Consider the following 27,935-nt stretch of genomic DNA (forward strand, 5'->3'; position numbering starts at 1 on the left):
TGGCTATCTTCCAAGGTCTTCATGATTAGACATACTGATGAAAGAAGAGTACACCTTAGTATTGCTCAATATCAACCTATAGGGCTTCAACTAGGGGTTCCGGACGTGGATTCTCAATCCTCCAAACCCGTGGTGATATAAAATATTAGCAATAGCGATATTACTGTGCAACGTAGACATTGTACTTTCTACTGAAATTGCAAAACAATTTGTTATGAACGTTTCAGCCATTGAGAATGATAAGCCTCTAGTGGCCAAAAGGCAGTTTTAGCATGGGCAGCGCCATTGAGGGCTTCCACCATGCTTCTGCCATTTTAAAGTAGTCAACTGGGTGGGGATTCCTATGGGTTCAAATGACATTTTATTTGTCACATTCACCGAGTACAATTAACGTGAAATGCTTACTTACGAAATTAACGAGGCTATATACAAGGGCTACCGAGACAATGTGCAGAGGTACGGGTTTGTCGAAGTAATTGAGCGGTGGAGGCTCCTCAGAGGAGGAAGGGGAGGACCATCCTCAGTGAATTTCATAAAAATAAAGATATAAAAGTTATCATTTTAGATAAAACTATACTAAATATATTCATGTCACCAAATAATTGATTAAAACACTGTTTTGCAATGAAGGTGGACAGTAGCCTCAGCAGCACTCCGTAGGCTAGCACCATGGTGTATCCGGAGGACAGCTTGCTTCTGTCCTCTGGGTACAATGACTTCCAATAGAAACCGAGGAGGCTCAAGGTTCTCACCCCCTTCCATAGACGTGCACAGTAATTATGACAACTTCCGGAGGAAGTCCTCCAACCTACCAGAGCTCAGGCAGCATGAACTGACATGTTGTCCACCCTATCAAAGGATCAGAGAATGAATCTAGTACTGAAAACATACAGTGCATTTGACAAGTATTCAGACCCATTAACGTTTTCCACATTTTGTTACATTACAGCCTTATTCTAAAATGGATTAAATAAATACAAATTATTCATCAATCTACACCCATTACCCGATAATGACAAAGTGAAAACAGGTTTTTATAAATTGTTGCTAATTCATTAAAAATAAAAAACATACCTTGATTACATACAGTACCAGTCAAAAGTTTGGACACCTACTCATTCAAGGGTTTTTCTACTATTTTATACATTGTAGAATAATAGTGAAGATATCAAAACTAGGAAATAACACATACAGTGAGGGAAAAAAGTATTTCATCCCCTGGCAAAGAAATGATCAGTCTATAATTTTAATGGTAGATTTATTTGAACAGTGAGAGACAGAATGACAACAAAAAAATCCAGAAAAACGCATGTCAAAAATGTTATAAATTGATTTGCATTTTAATGAGGAACAAATGAGTCATAGGGCAGAACAAGCAGGGAGGGGGGCAGAGCCAAGAACGAGCTAGCTAGCGGTATTTGCATATTTCTGTTAGGGAACGCCTACGCTGTGAAGTGCGGCTGTGTTAAAACTCAATTCGTCCTTGTGCTCCTAAACAACAACTTTTAATAAACATTTACAAAGGATACAGTCTACAAAACTTAATTCACTCTGTTCGTAGCAGATTCTAGTTTTGGGAATAGAAAACTGTATTGACATCAAATATTTCATCAATGAGAACATTTGCAGAATGTCCTCTAAAGTCCATCTCATTCCATCTACCGGCCTGGGATTCCTTCTTTATTATTATTTTTTAAATTTAACCTTTATTTAAAAAGGCAAGTCAGTTAAGAACAAATTATTATTTACAATGATGGCCTACACCAGCCAAACCCTGATGATGCTGGGCCAATTGTGCGCCACCCTATGGGACTCGAAACCACAGCCAGTTGTGATACAGCCTGGATTTGAACCAGGGTGTCTGTAGTGACGCCTCCAGCACTAAGATGCAGTGCCTTAGACCGCTGCGCCACCCGGGAGCCCTCTTAGTAATGAGCGGAACCGCTAAGCAGATGCTTCACATTTATACAGCCAGTGAAATATCTGTCTCATTGTTCTATTTGTGGTATAGGCTTTATTGGCATTTAAAGCGCACCTCCGAGTTTTTCTATCACTAGTAAATCCTATTACGAGTTTCAAGTGTGATAAAACGTATACGACGAGTTCGGCACACACCTATTATATATTGCCGCATTCAAAACAACTGGGAACTCCTAAAAATACGAGGTCAATTCATGACTTTCAGGTCAGAAATTCAGAGCTCTGGAAAGAGGCAAGAATCCCGAGTTGGAATTCCAAGTTGTGTGACCGTTCAAATCGATTTTTCCCAGCCAGGAGCAATTTATTTCTAGAGTTCCCAGTTTTTTTCGAACACTCGGAAGTCGAACATTTCCGACTTCCCACTGGAACGCAGCATATCATTTGGAAAACGAAACTAACAGGAAACGGCCAGTGCCCATTTGAAGAGCGCCTCATGGACTCAGTGTTGCCAACTATTTTTATGTGAGAATCGCTATTGGCTCCTTGATTTGAAGCTAGATTACGTTTCGTTGCCGCGACGACATCACAACATCAATTTGGCTTGCTGTCGCACGACCGCTGGACGAAAAAGGTATTCAAATGTATGCAATCACTAATGTAACTCGCTCTGAATAAGAGGGTCTGCTAAGTAGTACATTTTTGCCCGACGTTACGTTATCGCCCCCTATGCCACTGTACCTATGTGAAGCTGACCACAATAAGGATTATTTTGCCACAATAGCGGAATTTCCGTGTTGCCTTCAAAATAAAAGTTCCCAATTGAAAGAGATTCCAACGGCAAATAGTGGAATCATGTCATATTTGACCTAGACGATGATAGTCAAGGTCAGAATATTGTTACATAAATTCAACAAAAGTCAATAACTAGATAATTTGACCAAAAAATATATTGAAATTGGACTGTTGATGAGACTTTAGAATAGCATTGGGGGCATACTTATATACACTATACAGCCGCCCTAACCTATGGATGTTGGACCCATGAAATGGGGTATCAGCCTACTTCGTGATACTCACAGAACACAACTATGTAGAGTTTACACAAATATTAGCATCTTAGTGTAACAGTCTTGTTTCCATCCCTCGCTTTGCCCCAATCTGGGCTCGAACCAGGGACCCTCTAACAAATCGACAACATTCACGCTCGAAGCATCGTTACCTGTCACTCCACAAAAGCTGTGGTCCTTGCTGAACAAGGGAAACAACTACTTCAAGGTCTCAGATCGAGTGACGTCGCCAACTGAAACACTGCTAGCATGCACCGCTAACTAGCTAGCCATTTCACACTGGTTAGCCTCACAACCCTTTGACCTCCTGCAATAAGAGCTAAGATGCTACTATTTGTGTAAACTCTACACAGTTGTGTTCTGTGAGTGTCACTGAGTAGGCTGATCTCCCATTTAATGGGTGCAACATCCACAGGCTGTACAGTGCTATAATACAGTTCAAACGGCCCAAAACAAACCAATGAGAATTATTCTCAAGCTCAGCTCTAGGACAGCATTGGTCCTAATAATTTCAGGGAACTGAACAAACTGTTGATGGTCATGGCCTTGCCCCCAGTTAGCTGTCTGGTTATTTTAATTTCATTAGAGGCTCAAGCCATGGATTACAGGCAACATCTGCACTGAGCTAAAGGGTAGAGATGCCACTTTCAAGGAGCAGGACTCTTTTATTTAACTAGGCAAGTCAGTTAAGAACAAATTCTTATTTTCAATGACAACCTAGGAACAGTGGGTTAACTACCTTCTTCAGGAGCAGAACGACAGGTTTGTACCTTGTCAGCTCAGGGATTCGAACTTGCAACCTTTCGGTTACTAGCCCAACACTCTGACCACTAGGCTACCCTGCCGTCCCAAACTCTAACCCGGAAGCTTATAAGAAATCCTGCTATGCCCTCCGACGAACCATCAAACAGGCAAAGCGTCAATACAGGGCGAAGATTGAATAGTACTACACCGGCTCCGACGCTCGTTGGATGTGGCAGGGCTTGCAAACTATTACAGACTACAAAGGGAAGCACAGCCGCAAGCTGCCCAGTGACACGAGCCAACCAGACGAGCTGAATTATTTCTATGCTCGATTCGAGGCAACTAGCACTGAAACATGCTTGAGAGCATCAGCTGTTCCAGACGACCGTGCGATCACGCTCTCCGTAGCTGATGTGAGTAAGACCTTTAAACAGGTCAACAATCATGGGCCGTAGGGCCAGACAGATTACCAGGACATGTACTCTGAGTATGCACTGACCAACAGGCAAGTTTCAACCTGTCCCTGACTGAGTTTGAAATACCAACATGTTTCAAGCAGACCACCATAGTCCCTGTGCCCAAGAACACTAAGGTAACCTGCCTAAATGACTACCGACCCATAGCACTCACATCTGTAGCCATGAAGTGCTTTGAAAGGCTGGTCATGGCTCACATCAACACCATTATCCCAGAAACCCTAGACCCACTCCAGTTTGCATACTGCCCCAACAAATCCACAGATGATGCAATCTCTATTGCACACTACAATGCCCTTTCCCAGCTGGACAAAAGGAACACCTACGTGGGAATGCTGTTCATTGACTACAGCTCAGCATTCAGCACCACAGTGCCCTCAAAGCTCATCACTAAGCTAAGGACCCTGGGACTAAACACCTCCCTCTGCAACTGGATCCTGGACTTCCTGACGGGCCGCCCCCAGGTGGTAAGGGTAGGTAACAACATATCCACCACGCTGATCCTCAACACGGGGGCCCCTCAGTGGGGCGTACTCAGCCCCCTCCTGTACTCCCTGTTCACTCATGACTGCATGGCCAGGCACAACTCCAACTCCATCATTAAGTTTGCCGATGACACAACAGTGGTAGCCCTGATCACCAACAACGATGAGACAGCCTATAGGGAGGAGGTCAGAGACCTGGCTGTGTAATGCCAGGACAACAACCTCTCCCTCAACGTGATCAACACAAAGGAGATGATTGTGGATTACAGGAAAAGGAGGGCCGAGCACACCCCCATTCTCATCAACGGGGCTGAAGTGGAGCAGGTTGAGAGCTTCAAGTTCCTTGGTGTCCACATCACCAACAAACTGTCATGTTCCAAACACACAAGACAGTCGTGAAGAGGGCACGACAAAGCCTATTCCCCCTCAGGAGACTGAAAAGATTTGGCATGGGTCCTCAGATCCTCAAAAAGTTCTACAGCTGCACCATCGAGAGCATCCTGATGGGTTGCATCACTGTCTGGTATGGCAACTGCTCGGCCTCCAACCGCAAGACACTACAGAGGGTAGTGCATACGGCCCTGTACATCACTTGGGCCAAGTTTCCTGCCATCCAGGACCTCTGTACCAGGCAGTGTCAGAGGAAGGCCCTAAAAATTGCCAAAGACTCCAGTCACCCTAGTCATAGACTGTTCTCTCTGCTACTGCATGGCAAGCGGTACCGGAGCACCAAGTCTAGGTCCAATAGGCTTCTAAACAGCTTCTACCCCCAAGCCATAAGACTGCTGATCAGCTAATCAAATGACTACCCGGACTATTTGCATTGTCCCCCTCCTTTTAGGCTGCTGCTATTCTCTGTTTATTATCTATGCATAGTCACTTTAACTGTACCTACATGAACATATTACCTCAATTACCTTGACTAACCGGTGCCCCCGCACATTGACTCTGTACCGGTACCCCCTGTATATGGTTTGATACTTTTATTTTACATTTTTTACTTATCTATTTTTTACTTAACACTTATTTTTATTAAAACTGCATTGTTGGTTAAGGTCTTGTAAGCATTTCACTGTAAGGTCTACACCTGTTGTATTCGGCGCGTGTGACAAATAACATTTCATTTGATAGCCATCACACCAGAGCTAGTGTTGCCAGTATCAGACCGCTGCGCTATAGGAGCATGGCAGTAAAACACTTTTTCCTTAACACTGGTGCAGAGGAATGGGATGGTGTACCAAACCATATAAAATCCATCCCTACGCTAGAGAGTTTGAAGATACAGTAAACCTTAAGTAATGGTTTATGGGCAAAATGCTTAATACAGCACAGGCTTAAAGAAAGTATAATTATTTCAATGAATGTTACTTGGTAATCTATTTTATTTCTTGTATGGTTTCCTCCCTATTGATGAGATGTATTTTGTTTTCATGTTATAATCTTGTTTAGGTTTTCTTTTCATGTATTTTCATGAGGACCATAATGGAAATGCGTCTTAACTTTTTTGTCACCTTTCCATATATATATATATATAATAATATGAATGTCCAATACATACAATAGACTGACTGGAAAGGTGATTTCCCACAGTCTAAGTCCTGCAATGAGAGCTAAGATGCTAATATTTGTGTAAACTCTACACAGTTGTGTTGTGTGAGTGTCACTGAGTAGTCTGATACCCCATTTCATGGTTTCAACATCCATAGGTTAGGCTGTACAGACAGTGCTTATAAGTATGGCCCCAATGCCATTCTAAAGTCTAATACATCGACAGTGTGATTTCAACTGCACATTTTTTGTTGTGTCAAATTAACTAATTATTATCTCTTGTTGGATTTATTTAACAACATTATGGCCTTGTTTAGCATTATTTACTCCAAATATGGCATGATTACACTATTTGTATCCGTTTGATTCACTTTCAATGGGGCTTTTATTTTGAAGGCGACCTGCAAATTCCACTATTGTGGTTTATCCTTATTGTGGCTAGTTTCACATAGGTGAATTCACCAACACTGACCCGCAGAGAAGGACTAAACTGATCATTACTGTCAACCAGACAAGGACAACTGAAATCCACATATTAAAACGTTTGATGTAGTCTGAAAATTGGGACAGGAATCACAAAAACAATCACAAGTTCATAACAAGGTATGTTTTTCATTTTATATCGCTTTGTTTTATCGAACGCTCTAGAATAGAAAATGTATCAGGCGACCACACTTTCGGCTCTAGTAAATAACAAGTAAATATATTGAATAAAAATATAAACACAACATTCAACAATGTCCGGTTTTACTGAGTTACAGTTCATATAAGGAAATCAGTCAATTTAAATGAATGCATGAGGCCCTGATCTATGGATTTCACATGACTGGGGAGGGGCGCAGCCATGGGTAGGCCTGGCTCCCATGTGGGTGGGCCTATGCCTTACCCAATCAGAAGGAGTTTTTCCCCACAAAAGTACTTTATTAGAGACAGAAATACTCCTCAGTTTCATCATCTGTCTGGTAGTCTGGTCTCAGACGATCCCGCAGGTGAAGAAGCCGGATGTGGAGGTCCTGGGCTGGCGTGGTTACACGTGGTCTGTGGTTGTGAAGCCGGTTGGACATACTGCCAAATTCTCTAAAACGACGTTGGAGACGGCGTATGGTAGAGAAATTAACATTCAATTCTCTGACGATAGCGCCGGTGGAAATTCCTGCAGTCAGCATGCCTATTGCACGCGCCCTCAACTTGAGACATCTGTGGCATTGTGTTATGTGACAAAACTGCACATTTTAGAATGGCCTTTTATTGTCCACCACAAGTTGCACCTGTGTAATGATCATGCTGCTAAATCAGTTTATTGATATGCCACACATGTCAGGTGGATGGATTATCTTGGCAAAGGAGAAATGCTCACTAACAGGGATGTAAACAAATTTGTGCACAACATTTTTGGGAAATAAGCTTTTTGTAGGTATGGAACATTTCTGGCATCATTTATTTCCGCTCATGAAACATGGGGACCAACACTTTACATGTTGCGTTTATATTTTTCTTCAGTACACAAAATTGTATGTAATATCACAATCACTTGGTTTACACACTTGGCAAATTGTGTTTTTAATTTCAAAATTAGCAAAGCATTCACTATTTGCATCATTGCATAACTGTCATAAAAAGACAGTCCATGCTAAAACTGACATTTTGAGGGTGAAATCGTCACCTTTGGTTTCGAAGGTATACAGATTTAGTTTGACAACAGACTGTTATATTGTATTATGTATTCACTGACTGTATCCAAGTGATGACATTTCTGTAGAAATTAAACCTATGCCATTTCAATGTAATCTCTTGCTGTATCCATTAGATGGCACACATAATCCACCACAATATAAAACAATCATGCATAAATATCAAGTTTGCCTCTGTTTTGGAATCCATTTTAAGAAATTGTAAATTCCATTGTTATAAACATTCAAATTGTGTTGGGTTTCATTACTTGTCTTAGAGGACCAATAGTAAGTCATCCTGAATGGATCCCCCAAACAGAGGGGGGCAACGGAGAGGTAGAGGAGGAGCCAACCATGTCAATCACAGAAGAGGTAAGGAGATGTATTTTTTCTTTTGGAGAAGCAAAACATGATTGGCATTTCCTTCTTTAAATTGATATAGATTTCCCTGTTGTTTGCCTCAGGTGCTGAGGCTGGTCAGAGAGAAGAGGAAGGGATAGCCAACCAAGGGAGAGGGGGAAGAGGTAGGGGGGCCAGGGAAGAGAGGAGAGGGGTTAATGGGGGGAACCCGAGGGAGGATAGGAGAGAGCGAGATGACAGAGCAGGGAAGGGAAGAGGAAGAGCAGGGGAGGATGCCAGGGGTAGGGGTGGTAGAGTGGGAGGAGGAGGAGGAGGAAGGGAGATAGTGGGAGGCAGAGAAGATAGAGGGGGAGGGAGAGGCAGAGGAGGAGAGAGAGGGGGAGGTAGAGGAAGGGGTGGTAGAGGAAGAGGGGGAGGGAGAGGACGATCTATAGACGGTGGCACCCTTCAGGTTCATCCAATGGAGTACAAAACCTTGGAGGAGCTGTCAGGGAAAGACCCTTCAGAGGTAGCCATCACTCTGGCCTCCAACGATGGACTGCAAGATCTCCTCGACGAGAGAGAGATGCGACAGGACCTTGTTCAGCTTCTCTGCCAAGTATTATGCAAGGCCTTCTTGTCCAAAACCGACCGCCAAACCGTACAGTACTTGACTGGCTTAATCAAGGATTCCGGATTCCTCCGAACCATCCTGCCCCATTACGTGATGGGAATGGGATCCGAGTTTGACCACACTCGCCGGGAACAATACCCCCAGCACTTGGACAACATCATGACCCTTCTCTCCAAGGTGCTCAGCATCTTCCCAGCTAGCTCTATAAAGGGGGTGTCCATGATAGTGGCCCTCTTCAGACCAGTCATCAAAAGCCTGCGAGCCGTGGGGGTGGACGTCCTGGAGCAGACGGAGGAGAACCTGGATAGGATCCAGGGCCTGGTCGAGCACCTCCAGGAGAGAGCCAGGGAGGGCACTCTGAGGTCTGACAACTACTCCTTCATCACCCCCCAGGAAGACGCCCCACCTGGGGAGGCCGACTTCAGGACCCTGCCCATCTACCCCACCCCCAAAGAGTTCCACCAGGACCAGAGATCCTACCTCAGGCCCAACCTCATCTCCCAACGCTACGCCAGCGGACTGCTCTACCTGGACACGCACTTCCGGCTCATGCGAGAGGACTTTGTGAGGCCTCTTCGAGAGGGCATCCAGCAGCTGATTCAGAGCCAGCAGGACCTGGGCAATAAAGACATCCCTTTGAGAAAGTGCCGCTTTGATGACATCAGAGTGTACTTTGACACTCGACTGGTGGTTCCATTGTGTACCCCGTCTGGTTTGGCCTATAAGGTCCAGTTTGACTCCCATCCTCTTAAGGTCAGTGAGTTTGATTGAGTATTTGAATAGAAAAATGATAACTTACCAACATTGTGTAGTTATATAACTTAAAATATAGTGAGATTATACAATACTCTTTGAAATTACATTAATACATACAATGTTTTTCCATATCCGATGAGTGTATTCAAATATATGTTCATGTTCTTCTCTGTCCCGCACAGTTTGTCCGCTGGCAAAACTCAAAGCGGCTGATATACGGCTCCCTGCTCTGCATGTCATGTGACAACTTTGACACCTTCCTGTTTGCTACTGTGTCGGATCGGGACCCCAAGGAGCTAGAGAAGGGCTTTGTCCAGCTCAGTTTCTTAGGGGAGAGCAGGCGAGCCCTGGCCGGAGTGGAGGCCCACCAATCCTTCCTCATGGTGGAGACCACAGCCTACTTTGAGGCCTACCGTTACGTCCTCGAAGGGCTGCAGGAGCTGGAGGTAGAGAATCTTCCCTTTCAGAGGTCGGTGTACTGTCTGTCTGTCGTTCTTAATTTCAACAATTAGCTTGTGAATGCACCAGTGTTGTTGATGCTATGAGATAGAGTCGGCTAATCAGCTTTGGGACAAGCTTAAGACAAAATATTGGGTTTTCATCATGCTTTTCTGACAATGAGAATTACAGATTGTATTGATACAGTTCCATGCTTCTGATCTTAAAGTGCTTAACATGATTTGTGAGTGACTTAATTCTTCCACCAGCTGCTAGATGAATTTGGCAGAAATTATGTTCACCACATGTCAATTCTTGTAATGAAGAATGGCATTTATGATTTATGACGACATGTAAATTATAGGTATATAGTGGAATGCAGCTCAGACGTCGAACCTCCTGCCTACCTGCCCAGGGCAGATACGTATGACCTGTCTGCTATTGCGGTGCCTGAGTTTAAGAGCAGTATCAAGAGCTTCCACACCCTGGAACCTGAAGCCTGGCCCCCCATGGAGCAGCTGGGATTGGACGAGTCTCAGATGAGAGCCCTTCAGCTCGCACTCACCAAGGAGCTGGCTATCATCCAGGGACCCCCAGGCACAGGTGGAATACATTTTGAATAAGTCATACATATTGAATAGATCATGTTTACGTAAATGTACAGTACCGATCAAAAGTTTGGACACACCTACTCATTCAAGGGTTTTTCTTTATTTATTTTTTTACTGTTTTCTACATTGTAGAATAATAGGGAAGACATCAAAACTATGAAATAACACATATGGAATCATGGAGTAACCAAAAAAGGGTTAAATCAAAATATGTTTTATATTTTAGATTCTTCAAAGTAGCCACCCTTTGCCTTGACAGTTTTGCACACTCTTGGCATTCTCTCAACCAGCTTCATGTGGAATGCTTTTCCAACAGTCTTCAAGGAGGTCCCACATATGCTGAGCACTTGTTAGCTGCTTTTCCTTCACTCTGCGGTCTAACTCATCCCAAACCATCTCAATTGGGTTGAGGTTAGGTGATTGTGTAGGCCAGGTCATCTGATGCAGCACTCCATCACTCTCCTTCTTGGTCAAATAGCCCTTACACAGCCTGGAGGTGTGTTGGGCCATTGTCCCGTTGAAAAACAAGTCCCACTAAGCGTAAACCAGATGGGATGGCATATCGCTGCCGAATGCTGTGGTAGCCATTTTGGTTAAGTGTGCCTTGAATTCTAAATAAATCACAGACAGTGTCACCAGCAAAGCACCCCCACACCATTATACCTCTTCCTCCATGCATCACGGTGGAAACCACACATGCAGAGATCAACCATCCACCTACTCTGCGTCTTACAAAGACATGGCGGTTGGAACCAAAAATCTCAAATTTGGACTCACCAGACCAAAGCACAGATTTCCACCGGTCTAATGTCCATTGCTCATGTATCTTGGCCCAAGCAAGTCTCTTTTTATTGTTGTTCTTTAGTAATGGTTTCTTTGCAGCAATTCGACCATGAATGCCTGACTCACGCGGTCTCCTCTGAACAGTTGATGTTGAGATGTGTCTGTTATTTGAACTCTGAAGCATTTATTTGGGCTGCAGATTCTGAGGCTGGTAACTAATAAACTTCTCCTCTGCAGCAGAGGTAACTCTGGGTCTTCCTTTCCTGTGGCGGTCCTCATGAGAGCCAGTTTCATCATAGCGTTTGATGGTTTTTACGACTGCACTTTAATAAACGTTCAAATTTCTTGAAATTTTCCGGATTGACTGACCTTCATGTATTAAAGTAATGATGGACTCTCGCTTCTCTTTGCTTATTTGAGCTGTTTTTGTCATAATATGGACTTGGTCTTTTACCACTATTATTATTCTACAATGTAGAATAGAGTCAAAATAAATAAAAACCCTTGAATGAGTACGTGTGTCCAAACTTTTGACTGGTACTGTATACACATAAAAATGTCCAGGCCAAAAGCTGAGAAATTGTGCCACGTTGCTTCATGTAACATAGTCTTTAGTGCAACAGCTCTGCAGGAGTGTAACACTTTTAGACATTTGTTTTCTTTCCTTACTCATAATCCCAGGGAAGACCTACACAGGACTAAAGATCGCCCAGGCTCTGCTTACCAATCAGGAGATGGGGAGAGGTTTCACCTCCCCCATGCTGGTGGTTTGTTACACCAACCACGCTCTGGACCAGTTCCTAGAAGGTAGTCCTCCTTTTTTCTCAACATTGCACTATGGATGCAATGCACACATCTCACGCTACTTTTGCTTCTCAAATTAAGTTATTTTCCACATCAAGCCATTCTTGAAGAATTTCAGATGCTACATACCATAATTTTGTGTTTGACCAAAGATAATTCTGAAAGGCACTTTTGTTGTTGTATGTATGAGCACCTTTTTAATTTGTTAAATAATGTGCACCATAGGCATCCACAAGTTTTTACCAGACGGTATTGTGAGAGTGGGTGGGCAAAGCAACAGTGAGGTCCTGAAGCGTTTCACCCTGAGGGAGCTGAAAAGCTCCCATTACTTCCGCCGCAAACTACCGCAACATCTTCGCCATGCCAACAGTGAGGTGAGGCCCAACTTGAAACCTGAAAGTTACACTGACCAATATGTGAACATTTTAGAAATAGTCTTCAAATGTAAATTGTAAATGTAGCTATTGAAGTGAATGTAGCTCAGCTTTCATTTTTGTCAGGAAAGTAACAGTCAGGTTGGCTATCTTTTGGGAAAAGTCAATCAGCGAAATAATATCACATAGTGATGTTCAGAATATTGTTTCCCCTCAGATCTATGATGCATTGCGGACAGAAGAGACTAAGATCCAGACTCAGTCTGTGCAGCTGGAGTGCAGTCTTCGGGGCGTCCTAAGGGAGCAGTACCTCCAAAAGTTCATCTCAGAGAAACACTGGGATAGCCTGACGCTACAGCCAGTGAGTCTTTGATAGCACTATAAAATATAAAGATTTTTAGCCTCTCTGTCCAACCTTTATAATTACAACTATCAGGCTGGTGACTACTTCTACGACTATAACTAATAGTTCCATCACCACAGCTACTACTAGAACTATGTACCCGCAATCGCGCGCATGTTGATTTTGTCCACCCACACCAGACGCGATCAGGACACGCAGGTTGAAATATCAGAATAAACTTTGAACCAGCTATATTAATTTGGGGACAGGTCGAAAAGCCTTAAACATTTATGGCAATTTAGCTAGCTTGCTTGCTGTTGCTAGCTAATTTGTCCTGGGATATAAACATTGGGTTGTTATTTTACCTGAAATGCACAAGGTCCTCTACTCCAATAATTCATCCACAGATAAAAGAGTAAAACGAGTTTGTTTCTAGTAATCCCTCCTTCAGGCTTCTTTGGACTTCATATGGCGGTTGGCAACCAACGTTAAGGTGCATTACTACCACCAACTGGACTGGAGTGTGGGCCTCAGTTCATCTTTCAATCACCCACGTGGGTATATGCTCCTAAAAACCAATGAGGAGATGGGAGAAGCGGGACTTGCAGCGCATCAAGTGTCACAAATAGAACCAACTTCTATTTTAGCACCTGGCTACGCAGACGCGTGCGAACAGTATGGGTGCAATGATTGAAAAACATGTATGTGTACTTTTATTTTGCAATGCTCTCGCATGCGACACGGGCGGTGTGGTCAGCATGTAAATGACTACTGACCCGTAGCACTCTGTAGCCATGAAGTGCTTTGAAAGGCTAGTTATGGCTCACATTAACACCATCATCCCAGAAACCCTAGACCCACTCCAATTTGCATACCACCCCAACAGATCCACAGATGACACAATCTATATTGCACTCAATACTGCCCTTTCTCACCTGGACAAAAAGAACACCTAAGGGAGAATGCTGTTCATTGACTACAGCTCAGCGTTCAACACCATAGTGCCCTCAAAGCTCATCATTAAGCTAAGGACCCTGGGACTAAACACCTCCCTCTGCAACTGGATCCTGGTCTTCCTGACGGGCCGTCCTCAGGTGGTAAGGTTAGGCAACAACACATCTTCCACGCTGATCCTCAACACGGGGGCCCCTCAGGGGTGAGTGCTTAGTCCCCTCCTGTACTTCCTTTTCACACATGACTGTGTGGCCAAGCACGACTCCAACACCATCATTAAGTTTGCCGACGACACAACAGTGGCAGGCCTGATCACCGACCACAGTAAGACAGCCTATAGAGAGGAAGTCAGAGATCTGGAAGTGTGGTGCCAGGACAACAACCTCTCCCTCAATGTGATCAAGACAAAGGAGATGATCGTGGACTACAGGAAAAGGATGGCCAGGCACTCCCCCATTCTCATCGAACGGGGCTGTAATGGAGCAGGTTGAGAGCTTTAAGTTCCTTGGTGTACACATCACCAACAAACTATCATGGTCCAAACACACCAGTTGTGAAGAGGGCACGACAATGCTTATTCCCCCTGAGGAGACTGAAAAGATTTGGCATGGGTCCTCAGATCCTCAAAAAGTTCTACAGCTGCACCATCAAGAGCATCCTGACTGTTTGCAACACTGCCTGGTATGACAACTGCTTGGCCTCCGACCGCAAGGCGCTACAGAGGGTAGTGTGTATGGCCCTGTACATCACTGGGGCCAAGCTTCCTGCCATCCAGGACCTCTATACCAGGCAGTGTCAGAGGAAGGCCCTAAAAATTGCCAAAGACTCCAGCCACCCTAGTCATAAGACTCTTCTCTCTGCTTCCGCACAGCAAGCAGTACCGGAGTTCCAAGTCTAGGTCCAAAAGGCTTCTAAACAGCTTCTACCCCCAATATGACTGCTGAACAGCTAATCAAAGGGCTACCCGGACTATTTGAATTGACCCCCACCCCCCCTTTTTTTACGCTGCTGCTACTCGCTGTTTATTATCTATACATACAGTGGGGGGGAAAAGTATTTGATCCCCTGCTGATTTTGTACGTTTGACCACTTACAAAGAAATGATCAGTCTATAGTTTTAATGGTAGGTTTAAATGAACAGTGAGAGACAGAATAACAACAACAAAATCAAGAAAAACGCATGTCAAAAATGTTATAAAATGATTTCCATTTTAATGAGGGAAGTAAGTATTTGACCCCTCTGCAAAACATGACTTAGTACTTGGTGGCAAAACCCTTGTTGGCAATCACAGAGGTCAGACATTTCTTGTAGTTGGCCACCAGGTTTGCACACATCTCAGGAGGGATTTTGTCCCACTCCTCTTTGCAGATCTTCTCCAAGTCATTAAGGTTTCGAGGCTGAAGTTTGGCAACTCGAACCTTCAGCTCCCTCCACAGATTTTCTATGGGATTAAGGTCTGGAGACTGGCTAGGCCACTCCAGGACCTTAATGTGCTTCTTCTTGAGCTACTCCTTTGTTGCCTTGGCCGTGTGTTTTGGGTCATTGTCATGCTGGAATACCCATCCACGACCCATTTCAATGCCCTGGCTGAGGGAAGGAGGTTCTCACCCAAGATTTGACAGTACATGGCCCCGTCAAATGATGCGGTGAAGTTGTCCTGTCCCCTTGGCAGAAAAACACCCCCAAAGCATAATGTTTCCACCTCCATGTTTGACGGTGGAGATGGTGTTCTTGGGGTCATAGGCAGCATTCCTCCTCCTCCAAACACGGCGAGTTGAGTTGATGCCAAAGAGCTCCATTTTGGTCTCATCTGACCACAACACTTTCACCAGTTGTCCTCTGAATCATTCAGATGTTCATTGGCAAACTTCAGACGGGCATGTATATGTATTCTTGAGCAGGGGGACCTTGCGTGCGCTGCAGGATTTCAGTCCTTCACGGCGTAGAGTGTTACCAATTGTTTTCTTGGTGACAATGGTCCCAGCTGCCTTGAGATCATTGACAAGATCCTCCTGTGTAGTTCTGGGCTGATTCCTCACCGTTCTCATGATCATTGCAACCCCACGAGGTGAGATCTTGCATGGAGCCCCAGGCCGAGGGATATTGACAGTTCTTTTGTGTTTCTTCCATTTGCGAATAATCGCACCAAATGTTGTCATCTTCTCACCAAGCTGCTTGGCGATGGTCTTGTAGCCCATTCCAGCCTTGTGTAGGTCTACAATGTTGTCCCTGACATCCTTGGAGAGCTCTTTGGTCTTGGCCATGGTGGAGAGTTTGGAATCTGATTGATTGATTGCTTCTGTGGACATTTGTCTTTTTACAGGTAACAAGCTGCGGTTAGGAGCACTCCCTTTAAGAGTGTGCTCCTAATCTCAGCTCGTTACCTGTATAGAAGACACCTGGGAGCCAGAAATCTTTCTGATTGAGAGGGGGTCAAATACTTATTTCCCTCATTAAGATGCAAATCAATTTATAACATTTTTGACATGTGTTTTTCTGGATATTTTTGTTGTTATTCTGTCTCTCACTGTTCAAATAAACCTACCATTAAAATGATAGACTGATCCTTTCTTTATCAGTGGGCAAACATACAAAATCAGCAGGGGATCAAATACTTTTTTCCCCCACTGTAGTCACATTACCCCTACCTACATGTACATATTACTTCAATTACCTCGACTAACCTGTACCACCGCACATTGACTCGGTACTGGTACCCCCTGTATATAGCCTCATTATTGTTATTTTATTGTTGCTCTTTTATTTTTTACTTTAGTTTATTTAGTAAATATTTCTTCTTAACTATTATTTTTCTTAACTGCATTGATGTTTAAGGGCTTGTAAGTAAGCGTTTCACGGTTAAGGTCTATACTTGTTATATTCTGCGCATGTGACAAATACAATTTGACTGGATTTGATGTTATCGTCGGATAGGACAACTAATATGAGTACGCTGACCCCAACTGCCTCTACAAGGCTTGAGATTCAAAAAGTAGGTCTGGCATTCCCAGAAAAGCTTTATGAAACGATGTTGAACTGTGATAATCTGTCATTGGCCAGAGTGGAGACAATACTTACTATTAATATGTAATCCTCAGGCACTGGATGGCTTTGAGAGCAATGGTGGGAAGAAGCCGTCTCTTATTATGGAGTGGCTGGGATTAGGTTTCACTGTCTTCCAGCAGAGGACGCCACATCCTCAAAATTGCAATGCAGGTGAGAAGCCACTGCAGTACCACAGAGAGAAGACAAGACAACATGATCAGACAGATAATAAATGGAACACGTGCAGAGAAATGCTTCTCTTTGTGGGATTGTATTTGTCAACCTTGCTTGTGAATATATTATTCATGTAGCTATCAACACAAGCATTTCGCTGCTCCTGCGATAACATCTACAAATCTGTGTAGGCGACCAATAAACTTGATTGATTTTATTTGATATTATTTAGTCTCTTTGAACTCTTTTTGTTTAATTTAAAACTCCCTTTGATCCTAACTGAAACTATATGGGGGAAAAAAAGAGTTCAGTGCTCATTTTCATGTTGAGAGAACTACTAGGAAGTTAGAAACTCTGGTCCTCACTCCTCACCCATTTTCACCTCTCTATTTTATGATAGATGGGGAAATGGACGAAGCTGAAGAGGAAGAGGACGACCTGATCGAGATAGCGGAGGAGGCAGACATGATCCAGGCGGAACGCTTTGTAGAAGCCTCAAACATGCATCATGGTCGGGATGAAGATCTTAGAAAGACGGAGGAGATAGTCAGAGATATGGCGGAACTGATGCTGGCCATGAACCTGGAGAACACTGAGATACAGGCAGAGCAGAGTGAAGAAGGCTGGGAGGTGAGAACCAATAATTAACCTTGATCCAACAATATAACCAAAAGACATTGCATCATAAATCATGTGAATCATAAACCAATTAAGCTGCTTATTGATTTAAAATGACAACCTCCTGCTTTAAAGTATTTAGCTTAGGAGTATTGTAGAAAGACAGGTGCTGAGTTAAAGTGTTGTTAAAGTTATTTGAAAAGCCTGCGTGTCTCTCTGTATGTGTGCAGATGCAGCGGGTACAGAAGAGGAAGATGAAACATCATATTAGGAGGGAGCTGGGCAGGAGCTCAGCCGTGAGTGAGGATGAGGAGGACACCATTCTGGATGTGTGGACTCTCAGTCTGCCAGACAGATGGAGACTGTACCGGTAATACTCCCCCTCATCCCCTAGGCAACGGCATTCTGCGAGAGCGTTTATTCCCATTGAGCATAATTATGTCAACTAATTACAGAGAAAATGTATGCACTAATCCCCTCACCTCAAAGGCAAGATTTTGCTCTATAAAACTTTCTGTCACCGTGGCAATGTAACTGTGCTTAGCTTGTGAATGCAAAGTCATCATGGCCACACAGACCACACAGGTGTGCACTTGGCTTGATCTGACTGGGGAAAAGACTAGTGCAAGGCTCAGTTGTGTGCCGGCTAAAAAGCTATCTTGGATTAAACCCAAAATGTAATGTTAAGTCACAGCTTCAGCCTGTTTGATTGATTCCGTAAGTCACACAAGTAATAAAGGACTCTGCTCAATGCATTATTACGAATCTCAGATATTCTGATTTTGATTGTGCTGTATAATTATGTCTGGTAAACACACCTGTTCTATGGGTTTTATATAATTGTTATGTCATACTTATTTCGACTATATAAAAGTGGTCTTGCAGTGAAATGCTACTCAATGACGTAATCTACTGCTGCTCTGTGTCTGCAGGTTATGGGTGAGGCGTTACCGGACTGAGCTGCGTATGCGAGCCCAGCAGGCTGAGCAGGACTATCAGGACGCATCCGAGCGTCTGGCTGAGATTCGTCTCCGTGAGGACTTATTTGTCCTGAAGGATGCCAAGGTCATCGGCATGACGACTACGGGGGCTGCTAGATGCCGCAAAGCTTTGCAGGAAGTGAGTCCCCGCCTGGTGATCGTGGAAGAGGCGGCGGAGGTACTGGAGGCCCACACCATCACCACTCTGAGCCAGACTTGCCAGCATCTCATCCTCATTGGAGACCACCAACAGGTACAGGACACTCATTGGTCAGGCATGGTCAACTCCCTCTTAAAGATGTCACTGTTATTCCAATAAATCCAGGAATCCAACTGGACATTGTGCTTGAACATTTTTCAAGTTCCTAATGTAAACTGGGCTTTTTTTAAATTGAAAGTCCATGGTCATTTTCATTTCTTAATTGGCTGGGATTGAAATGCAATCAACATCCAACTCTGCTTGGAGCTAAACTACGAGTTCATCCAGCACACCCAGCTATAAGGTCTTACATAACTTGACTTAATTCCTTTTAGCTCTGAGTGAATACAGTGTCGTCAGTAAGTATTCACACCCCTTGACTTTTTCCATATTTTGTTGTGTTACAGCCTGAATTTAAAATGGTTTAAATATACATTTTGTGTCACTGGCCTACACGATATACCCCATAATGTCAAAGTGGAATTACGTATTCAACCACTTTGTTATGGCAAGCCTAAATAAGTTCAGGAGTAATAATTTGCTTAACAAGTCACATAAGTTGCATGGACTCTGTGTGCAATCATAGTGTGTAACATGATTTTTGAATGAGTACCTCATCTCTGTAACCCACACACACAATGATCTGTAAGATCCCTCAGTCGAGCAGTGAATTTCAAACACAGATTCAACCACGAAGATCAGGGATGTTTTTCAATGCCTCGTAAAGAAAAGTACCTATTGGTAGATGGGTAGTGCTGAACAATTTTTTTAAACAACTAATTGATCAACATCAGTTCAATTATTTGAATTCCATTTAGTTAATATTTTTTCTGTGAGCTCAATGTGCACGTTGCACAGAGATAAATCATATCCAGTAGGAAGTTGTAGTTTCCAACAGGCCAATATTCTACATAGTATTCACATAAAACGTGGAAATTAACTACAGTGACCATAATTCATTGTGCATCTACTTATCCATTCTGCGTTTCTTTTACGTCTGCTACGGAATAGACAAGAATGCGCAATCGTGACGGTATATAGAGAGCAGCTGTTGCTTTGCGAGGTACGCTACATGGCCAAAAGTATGTGGACACCTGCTTGTCGAACATCTCATTCCAAAAACATGGACATTAATATGGAGTTGGTCCCCTCTTTGCTGCTACTGTATAACAGCCTCCATTCTTCTGGGAAGGCTTTCCACTAGATGTTGGAACATTGCTGCAGGGACTTGCTTCCATTCAGCCACAAGCGCATTAGTGAGGTCGGGCACTGCAGTTGGGCAATTAGGCCTGGCTCTCAGTCGGCGTTCCAATTAATCCCAAAGGTTTTTGATGGGGTTGAGGTCAGGGCTCTGTGCAGGCCAGTCAAGTTCTTCAACACCACTCTCTACAAGCCATTTCTGTATTGACCACGCTTTATGCACGGAGGCATTGTCATGCTGAAACAGGAAAGGGCCTACCCCAAACTGTTGCCACAAAGTTGGAAGCACAGAATTGTCTAGAATATCATTGTATGCTGTAGTGTTAAGATTTCACTGGAACTAAGGGGCCTAGCCTGAACCATGAAAAACAGCGCCAGACCTTTATTCCTCCTCCACCAAACTTTACAGTTGGCACTATGCATTCGGGCAGGTAGCGTTCTCCTGGCATCCGCCAAACCCACGTTAGTCCATCGGACTGCCAGATTCATTCCAGAGAACGCGTTTCCACTGCTCCAGAGTCCAATGGCGCCGAGCTTTACACCACTCCAGCTGATGCTTTGCATTGCACATGGTGATCTTAGGCTTGTGTGTGGCTGCTTGGCCATGGAAACTAATTTTATGAAGCTTCCGACTAAATTTTCTTGTCCTGGTCCTGTTCTGTGAGCTTGTGTGACCTACCATTTCTCGGCTGAGCCGCTATTGCTCCTAGACGTTTCCACTTCACAATAACAGCACGTACAGTTGACGGGGCAACTCTAGCAGGGCAGAAATTTGACCAACTGACTTGTTGGAAAGGTGGCATCCATGTTGAAAGTCACTGAGGTCTTCAGTAAGGCCATTCTCCTGCCAATGTTTGTCTATGGAGATTGCATGGCGGTGGGCTTGATTTTATACACCTGTCAGCAATGGGTGTGGATGATATAGCTGAATCCACTAATTTGAAGGGGTGTCCACATACTTTTGGAGATGTAGCGTATCTCTACCTGAAAATACATAAAAGTATGAACTCCAGAATAGTCATTTTGTCAGACAGGATAGGCAGCAGCTCAATAGAGATGTGATGATGACTTGGAATAAAATAATAAAGTCATCAAATAAAACAAATGAAATATAAGCAACTGAAATATTTTAGTAAAGTAATGTGAATAAATTATGGTTAATAAGTGATAAGCAGTAATAGGCAGTCACTACCACCAACACGAGACCAAATCGACACTGGAGTTGCTTACCACGAAGACAGTGAATGTTCCTTAGTGGCCAAATTACAGTTGACTTAAATCTGCTTGAAAATCTATGGCAATTATTATTTTTTTTTGTCTAGCAATGATCAACAACTAATTGGACAGAGCTTAAACATTTTTGAAAACAATAATTGGGCAAATGTTGCATTATCCAGGTGTGGAAAGCTCATAGAGATTTACCCAGAAAGACACAGCTGTAATTGCTGTCAAAGGTGCTTCTACAAAGTATTGACTCAGGGGTGGGAGACCCATGAGGCGGGGTCATGTTTCGGAGGACGCATGGCTCTCGACCTTCGCCTCTCCCGAGTCCGTACTGGAGTTGCTGCGATGGGACAAGACTGTAACTACCAATTGGATATCACAAAATTTGTGAGAAAAAGGGGTAAAACGTACCCTTAAAAATAAAAAATATACAAAGATTTTACTCAGAGTTTATTTGCATAAACACTGAGTATACAAAACATGACATAGACTGACCTGGTGAATCCAGGTTGAAGCTATGATCCCTTATTGTCACTTGTTAAATCCACTTCAATCAGTGTAAATGAAGGGTAGGAGACAGGTTAAAGAAGGATTTTTAAGCCTTGAGACAATTGAGACATGGTTTGTGTGTGTGCCATTCAGAGGGTGAATGGGCAAGACAAAAGATTTAAGTGCCTTTGAACGGGGTATGGTAGTAGGTGCTAGGCGGACCAGTTTGTGTCAAGCACTGCAACGCTGCTGTTTTTTTAATGCTCATCACTTTCCCTGTGTATCAAGAATGGTCCACCACCCAAAGGACATCCAGCCAAATTGACACAACTGTGGGAAGCATTGGAGCCAACATGGGCCAGCATCCTTGTGGAACGCTTTCGAAACAGTCCATGCCCCAATGGATTGTGGCTGCTCTGAGGGGAAAAGGGGGTGGGGGGGTGGGGGCAACTCAATAATAGGAAGGTGTTCCTAAAGTGTATATTTTCCATACTCTTTACTTTATTACATTTATTTGACAGGGACAATGCACATTAAAATCAACATTTCTGCAAATGTTTCAGGTTTAGTCGAAAACATAATATTCATCTGTAGTGAGCAGCATATTAAAAACAGTGATCTCCTCGACTCTATTGTCTGTTTATATTGTCTAAAACTGTTGAAATGAGGTGGTCCATGCCATCCTCTCTTGAGGTTTAGGGGTACTTATGTAGCGTGCAACCTCCATTGTCCCCCTAGCTCCGGCCCAGTGCAACAGTGTTTGACCTGGCCAAGAACTTCAATCTTGAAGTGTCCATGTTTGAGAGGCTGATCAAGATGGATTTTCCGTATGTCAGACTAAACTACCAGGTACGTGTGGGAATCTGTAGGGAAGTTTATATGGACAAACCAGATAAACCAATTACCCTTGCTCTTCATTCTCCACTGACCAATCCTCTCACTCTGGGTCTATCCTACACAGCATCGTATGAGGCCAGACATTGCCCGTCTCCTGGTCCCTCACATCTACTCTGAGCTGGAGAACCACCCCTCAGTGATGGACTTTGAGAATGTTAAGGTAAATTAATGCATACATAAATGAATGCATACATAGATTTTTGACATGGTGGTTTCCCTCCGAGCAGGAGTACATTTGAAGCTGTTTATCAATTAATTTCCCCATGTGGTCAATTCAATGTACCATTAATAAAGCATGATAAACTGTCCATATGTGTAGGCTTTAGAAGTTAGTTGCGGTCCAATATACATTGTATTCAACCTCCTGTTGTCTTGCAGGGGCTTCACTCAAACATGTTCTTTGTGGAGCATAATTATTATGAAGAGGAGATCAAGGATGGAAAAAGTCACCAGAACCGCCACGAGGCCCTCTTCGTGGTAGCGCTGTGTCGCTACCTCCTGTTACAGGACTACCAGCCATTCCAGATCACCATCCTCACCACTTACACAGGCCAACTCCACTGTCTGCGCAACCTCATGCCAGCCAAAGAGTTCAATGGGGTCAAAGTTCATGTTGTTGACAAATATCAAGGGGAGGAGAATGATATTGTCCTGCTGTCCCTGGTTCGAAGTAACAAACAGGGGAAGGTGGGTTTCTTGAACATCCCCAACCGTGTCTGTGTAGCCCTGTCAAGGGCTAAGAAGGGCCTCTACTGCATTGGAAACATGGACATGTTGGGAAAGGTCAAGCTTTGGAGCAACATCCTGCACATGCTGCGAGAGAAAGACCAAGTGGGCCCTGCAATGACTTTGTGCTGCCAGAACCACCCTGAGCGACACATTAAAGTGTCCTGCGGAGACGACTTCAAACAAGCTCCCGAGGGAGGCTGCAACCTGCCCTGCGAGTTCCGCTTGAACTGTGGTCACGTGTGCTCCAGTGCCTGCCACCCGTACGACCAAGAGCACAAAAAGTACACATGCAACAAGAAGTGCCAGAAGGTCCTTTGTGAGCTGGGGCATCGATGCCAACGTCAGTGCTACCAGGAGTGCCCTACTGACTGCCTTAAGCGGTTAGAAAAGATTGTACCACAGTGCCAGCACAAGCAGATGGTGCCCTGTCACCAGGCTCCGGAGAAGTTTGTGTGCCAGGAGCCCTGTCAGCAGAAGCTCATGTGTGGGCATCCATGTGCCTTGGTGTGTGGGGAGTCCTGCACCACCACCTGCATGGTGATGGTCACATTGGAGCTCAAATGTGGACACAAGCAAGAAGATCCCTGTCATTATAAGACATCTACCATACAGCCAGAATGCAGGACACAATGCAAACAGATGCTGAAGTGTGGCCACTCCTGTCCTGGTTCCTGCCAGAGGTGCCACCAGGGCCGCTTCCACATGGGCTGTTTCCACCAATGTGATCGCCTCCTAGTCTGCTCCCATAAGTGTCGGGAGCCCTGTACACGTGGATGCCCACCCTGTCAAATGCGCTGTGAGAATCGCTGCATCCATAGTGTCTGTATGAAGCCATGCGGCCAGCTCTGTGCCCCCTGCATAGAGCCTTGTGCCTGGAAGTGCCCTCATCAGCGCTGCAGCAAGCTTTGCCATGAGCCTTGTGACCGTCCACCATGCACCCAACCCTGTACCAAAACCTTGCACTGTGGGCACCCATGCATCGGCCTGTGTGGAGACCCCTGCCCCAACAAGTGTCGTGTTTGCCACCACGAGGAGGTAACAGAGATCTTCTTTGGTACGGAGGACGATGTTGAGGCTTGTTTCATTCAGCTAGAGGACTGCGGACACTTGTTTGAGTCCACGTCCATGGACACATACATGGGAATGGATGAGAACCAGCAGGCTACTGGAATAAAGTTGAAGGAGTGCCCCATGTGTCGCACACCCATCCGCAGGAATCTCCGGTACGGGGCTCATGTCAACCGGAGTCTGGTGGAAATTGAAAAAGTGAAGGAGAAGATGAATGGAACACAGTCAGATATTGAGGCACAGAAGGTGGTCCTTAAGCAGCAATGGATTGACAAGGAGGACTTGCTAAGGTATCTACCTATGGAGTACATACAGATTAGAGATACACTGAGAGCCTCCGACCTCACAGCAAAGGAACTATGGATCACTGAGAACAAGATGGCCTTACTTGAGAGACTGAACAAGCTGCTGAAGATTCGTAGGGGGCACATGTCAAGCGTAGAAACCTTTTACTTTGACGAGAAGGTTCCGGAGTTCCTGAGGTGGCTGATGGATCATCACCAAAAGTTCTCAGAGCAGCAGGCATCTGATCTGCAGAGCGAGCTACAGAGGCTCTTCTTTTTGGCGGAGCTTAACGCCCGCTGCAAGATGGCTAATGGAACAGGCCGTAGGGTCCACGTTCAGGCTGAGGTCACAGCCATGAGGAAGGTTCTGGAGAGAATGCAGCCATTCACTCAGCAAGACAAGGACTTGGTAAAGCAAGCACTTAAAGAACTGGATAAAAAGCTACCAAGCACTGGCCTGGGGATCACTGATGAAGAAAGGATGATGATTGTTAAAGCTATCAACCTGAGTGTTGGACACTGGTACAAGTGTCCCAACAATCACATCTACGCCATCGGAGAATGTGGACGGGCCATGGAGCATAGCAACTGTCCAGAATGCAACGCTACGATTGGTGGAGCAAGTCATGTTCTGGTCAGTGGCAACAGAGTGGCATCAGAGATGGATGGGGCGCAAGAGGCTGTGTGATCCGAAGTCAATAATGTGCTGAACTTTGATCTGATGCACCTTGATGATTTAAAAACAGATTGTTTTCAGTTTAATTGTGACTTGTCATAACTGATGTGACAGTTATCCCAATTGGCACTCCAGAAAGCATAGCTGTATTAAATTGATATATTTAATTCTGAAATTACAGTAAATGATTCATTGAATGTGATGAAATGAATCTGCTTCGCGAAGTATAATACATCTTCATTTTTATTTTGCAGAGGTGTTGTTTAATAATGTCACCCCAGAGTACAATACTGAAATTATATGTGACTTTTTGCTACTGTATCTGTGTGATCTTGAAAGTTGAAAATGAACGATTGATCCCAAAAAAATCATTACACACTGAACAATAATGAATTATGCAAACAATTAGACTGGATTTTTATGTGTGATGATGGGCCTACATTTTTAGACAACTGAGTGTGGTTTTTCCAGTCACACCAATGGATGGCAGCAGTGTATTGTTCATTTAACAAAGAGTTGGCTTGATACTTGCAATTTTGGCCTTTTACACAAATGTAATACAATTATCTGAGATGATCCAATATGTTTGCAAAACGATTTTCTAACACACACATTCACACATTAATCATTCAGCTGACTCAGTTCATATAATATGATAAAGGAGCTGAAAAACAACTCTGGCATGAAAAGAAAACACTGTAAAAGTAAGTAATATTCACTTGTGCACAAACCAAGTGTTCAGGATACAAAGTGCTGGATACTGTATGTATTTTGGGGGAACCCATATGATTTTTTCTACTGTCTGCAACTTGATATGGAAAATTGCTGTTATTTGAATAGCACTGGGAAAAGAGCAGAGATGAGATGTGGGCAGGGTGAGCATCCACCACATCCTTGCATGGAGTAGATTAGGGTTAGTGTCTCTCCCATTTTGACCTGGTTAATTATGGAGATAAACTGCAACTTCACTTTGTGTCTTGGATGTTGGCCATTTATTTAAATTAGGATAGGCCTACTTTATGTATTAGTTGAATACATTTACTGAACATTTTGTTAACTGAGTTATAGCGTATTTGACCCTAACCTGTAAGTGATGGTCAGGTGACTAGGTAGCAGGGCGGAGGGGTTTGACTTGGTGTGGACCCATCCAGAGACAACCCTTACTCCCTAGGCACTTAAGGCACTGGCAGATCAGTGTAAGCAATATATAATGAACAATGGTCCAATGTTTCATGAGCTGAAATAAAAGATCCCAGAAATGTTCCATATACACAAAAAGCTTATTTCTCTCAAATTGTGGGCACAAATTTGTTTACATCCCTGTTAATGAGCATTTCTCCTTTGCCAAGATAATCCATCCACCTGACGTGTAGAATATCAAAAAGCTGATTAAACAGCATGGTAATTACACAGGTGCACCTTGTGCTGGATACAATAAAAGGCCACTCTAAAATGTGCAGCTTTGTCATACAACACAATGCCAAACGCCTCAAGTTTTGAGGGAGAGTGCAATTGGCATGCTGACTGCAGGAATGTCCATCAGAGCTGTTGCCAGAGAATGTAGTGTTCATTTCTCTACCATAAGTTGTGTCTCTGTCGTTTTAGAGAATTTGTCAGTACATCAAACCGGCCTCACAACCGCAGACCACGTGTAACCACGCCAGCCTAGGACCTCCTCATCCGGCTTCTTTACCTGCAGGGTCGTCTGAGACCAGCCACCCGGACAGCTGATGAACTTGTGGGTTTGCACAACCGAAGAATTTCTGCACAAACTGTCAGAAACCATCTCAGGGAAGCCCATCTGCGTTCTCGCCGTCCTCACCAGGGTCTTGACCTGACTGCAGTTTGGCGTCGTAATTGACTTCAGTGGACAAATGATCACCTTCAATGGCCAATTTCGCAAGAATCTGTACCCAATTCCTGGAAGCTAAAAATGTCCCAGTTCTTCCACGGCCTGCATACTCACCAGACATGTTACCCTTTGAGCATGTTTGGGATGCTCTGGATCGATGTGTACAACAGCATGGGACAACATTTCAGCCTGATCAACTCTATGTGAAGGATATGTGTGAGGCAAATGTTGGTCACACCAGATACTGACTGGTTTTCTGATCCATGCCCCTACCTTTTTTGTTAAGGTATCTGTGACCACAGATGCATATCTGTATTCCCAGTCATGACAAATCCATAGATTAGGGCATCATTTATTTATTTAAATTGACTGATTTCCTTATATGAACTGTAATTATATGTAACTGTTTATATTTTAGATCAGTGTAGTAGTAGCTTTACCTTGCTCTCTGATAGGTTGGGAAGATTTTGTACCATATTTCTTATACCTATCCAATCTTCTCAGATCTACACAAGTCCATAGGTTTAGGTGCGAAGGGTTGATTCTGGATGGG

General features: G+C 43.9%; 1 protein-coding gene and 1 long non-coding RNA gene across 2 annotated transcripts; both read left to right on the forward strand.

Annotated features, from left to right (window-relative positions):
• Nucleotides 1-6,540: 6,540 nt before the first annotated feature.
• LOC106565321 (uncharacterized) lies at nucleotides 6,541-8,491 on the forward strand. The gene is made up of 3 exons (XR_001319654.2): nucleotides 6,541-6,843; nucleotides 8,189-8,282; nucleotides 8,375-8,491. It is a non-coding gene; the product is annotated as an uncharacterized lncRNA (long non-coding RNA).
• Nucleotides 8,492-8,622: 131 nt separating this feature from the next.
• LOC106565288 (NFX1-type zinc finger-containing protein 1) lies at nucleotides 8,623-26,798 on the forward strand. Its single transcript, XM_014132233.2, has 13 exons — nucleotides 8,623-9,636; nucleotides 9,822-10,108; nucleotides 10,442-10,680; nucleotides 12,153-12,278; nucleotides 12,501-12,649; nucleotides 12,867-13,010; nucleotides 17,046-17,163; nucleotides 17,567-17,796; nucleotides 18,015-18,154; nucleotides 18,717-19,017; nucleotides 22,615-22,725; nucleotides 22,838-22,933; nucleotides 23,152-26,798. Exons 1-13 carry the CDS (start codon nucleotides 8,731-8,733, stop codon nucleotides 25,540-25,542), a joined length of 5,238 nt encoding a protein of 1,745 aa, XP_013987708.2. The 5' UTR covers nucleotides 8,623-8,730; the 3' UTR covers nucleotides 25,543-26,798.
• Nucleotides 26,799-27,935: the final 1,137 nt, after the last annotated feature.

The sequence above is a fragment of the Salmo salar genome, chromosome ssa12 (genome assembly GCF_905237065.1).
Source record: "Salmo salar chromosome ssa12, Ssal_v3.1, whole genome shotgun sequence".
In the NCBI taxonomy this organism is placed as follows: domain Eukaryota; kingdom Metazoa; phylum Chordata; class Actinopteri; order Salmoniformes; family Salmonidae; genus Salmo; species Salmo salar.

Bases quoted from the DNA above. Each gene is read 5' to 3' on its own strand.
- LOC106565288 (XM_014132233.2), top strand. From the start codon at position 8,731: ATGGAGTACAAAACCTTGGAGGAGCTGTCAGGGAAAGACCCTTCAGAG. The intron at 18,155-18,716 runs GTAATACTCCCC...CTGTGTCTGCAG, and splicing joins GACAGATGGAGACTGTACCG to GTTATGGGTGAGGCGTTACC. The intron at 22,726-22,837 runs GTACGTGTGGGA...TATCCTACACAG, and splicing joins ATGTCAGACTAAACTACCAG to CATCGTATGAGGCCAGACAT.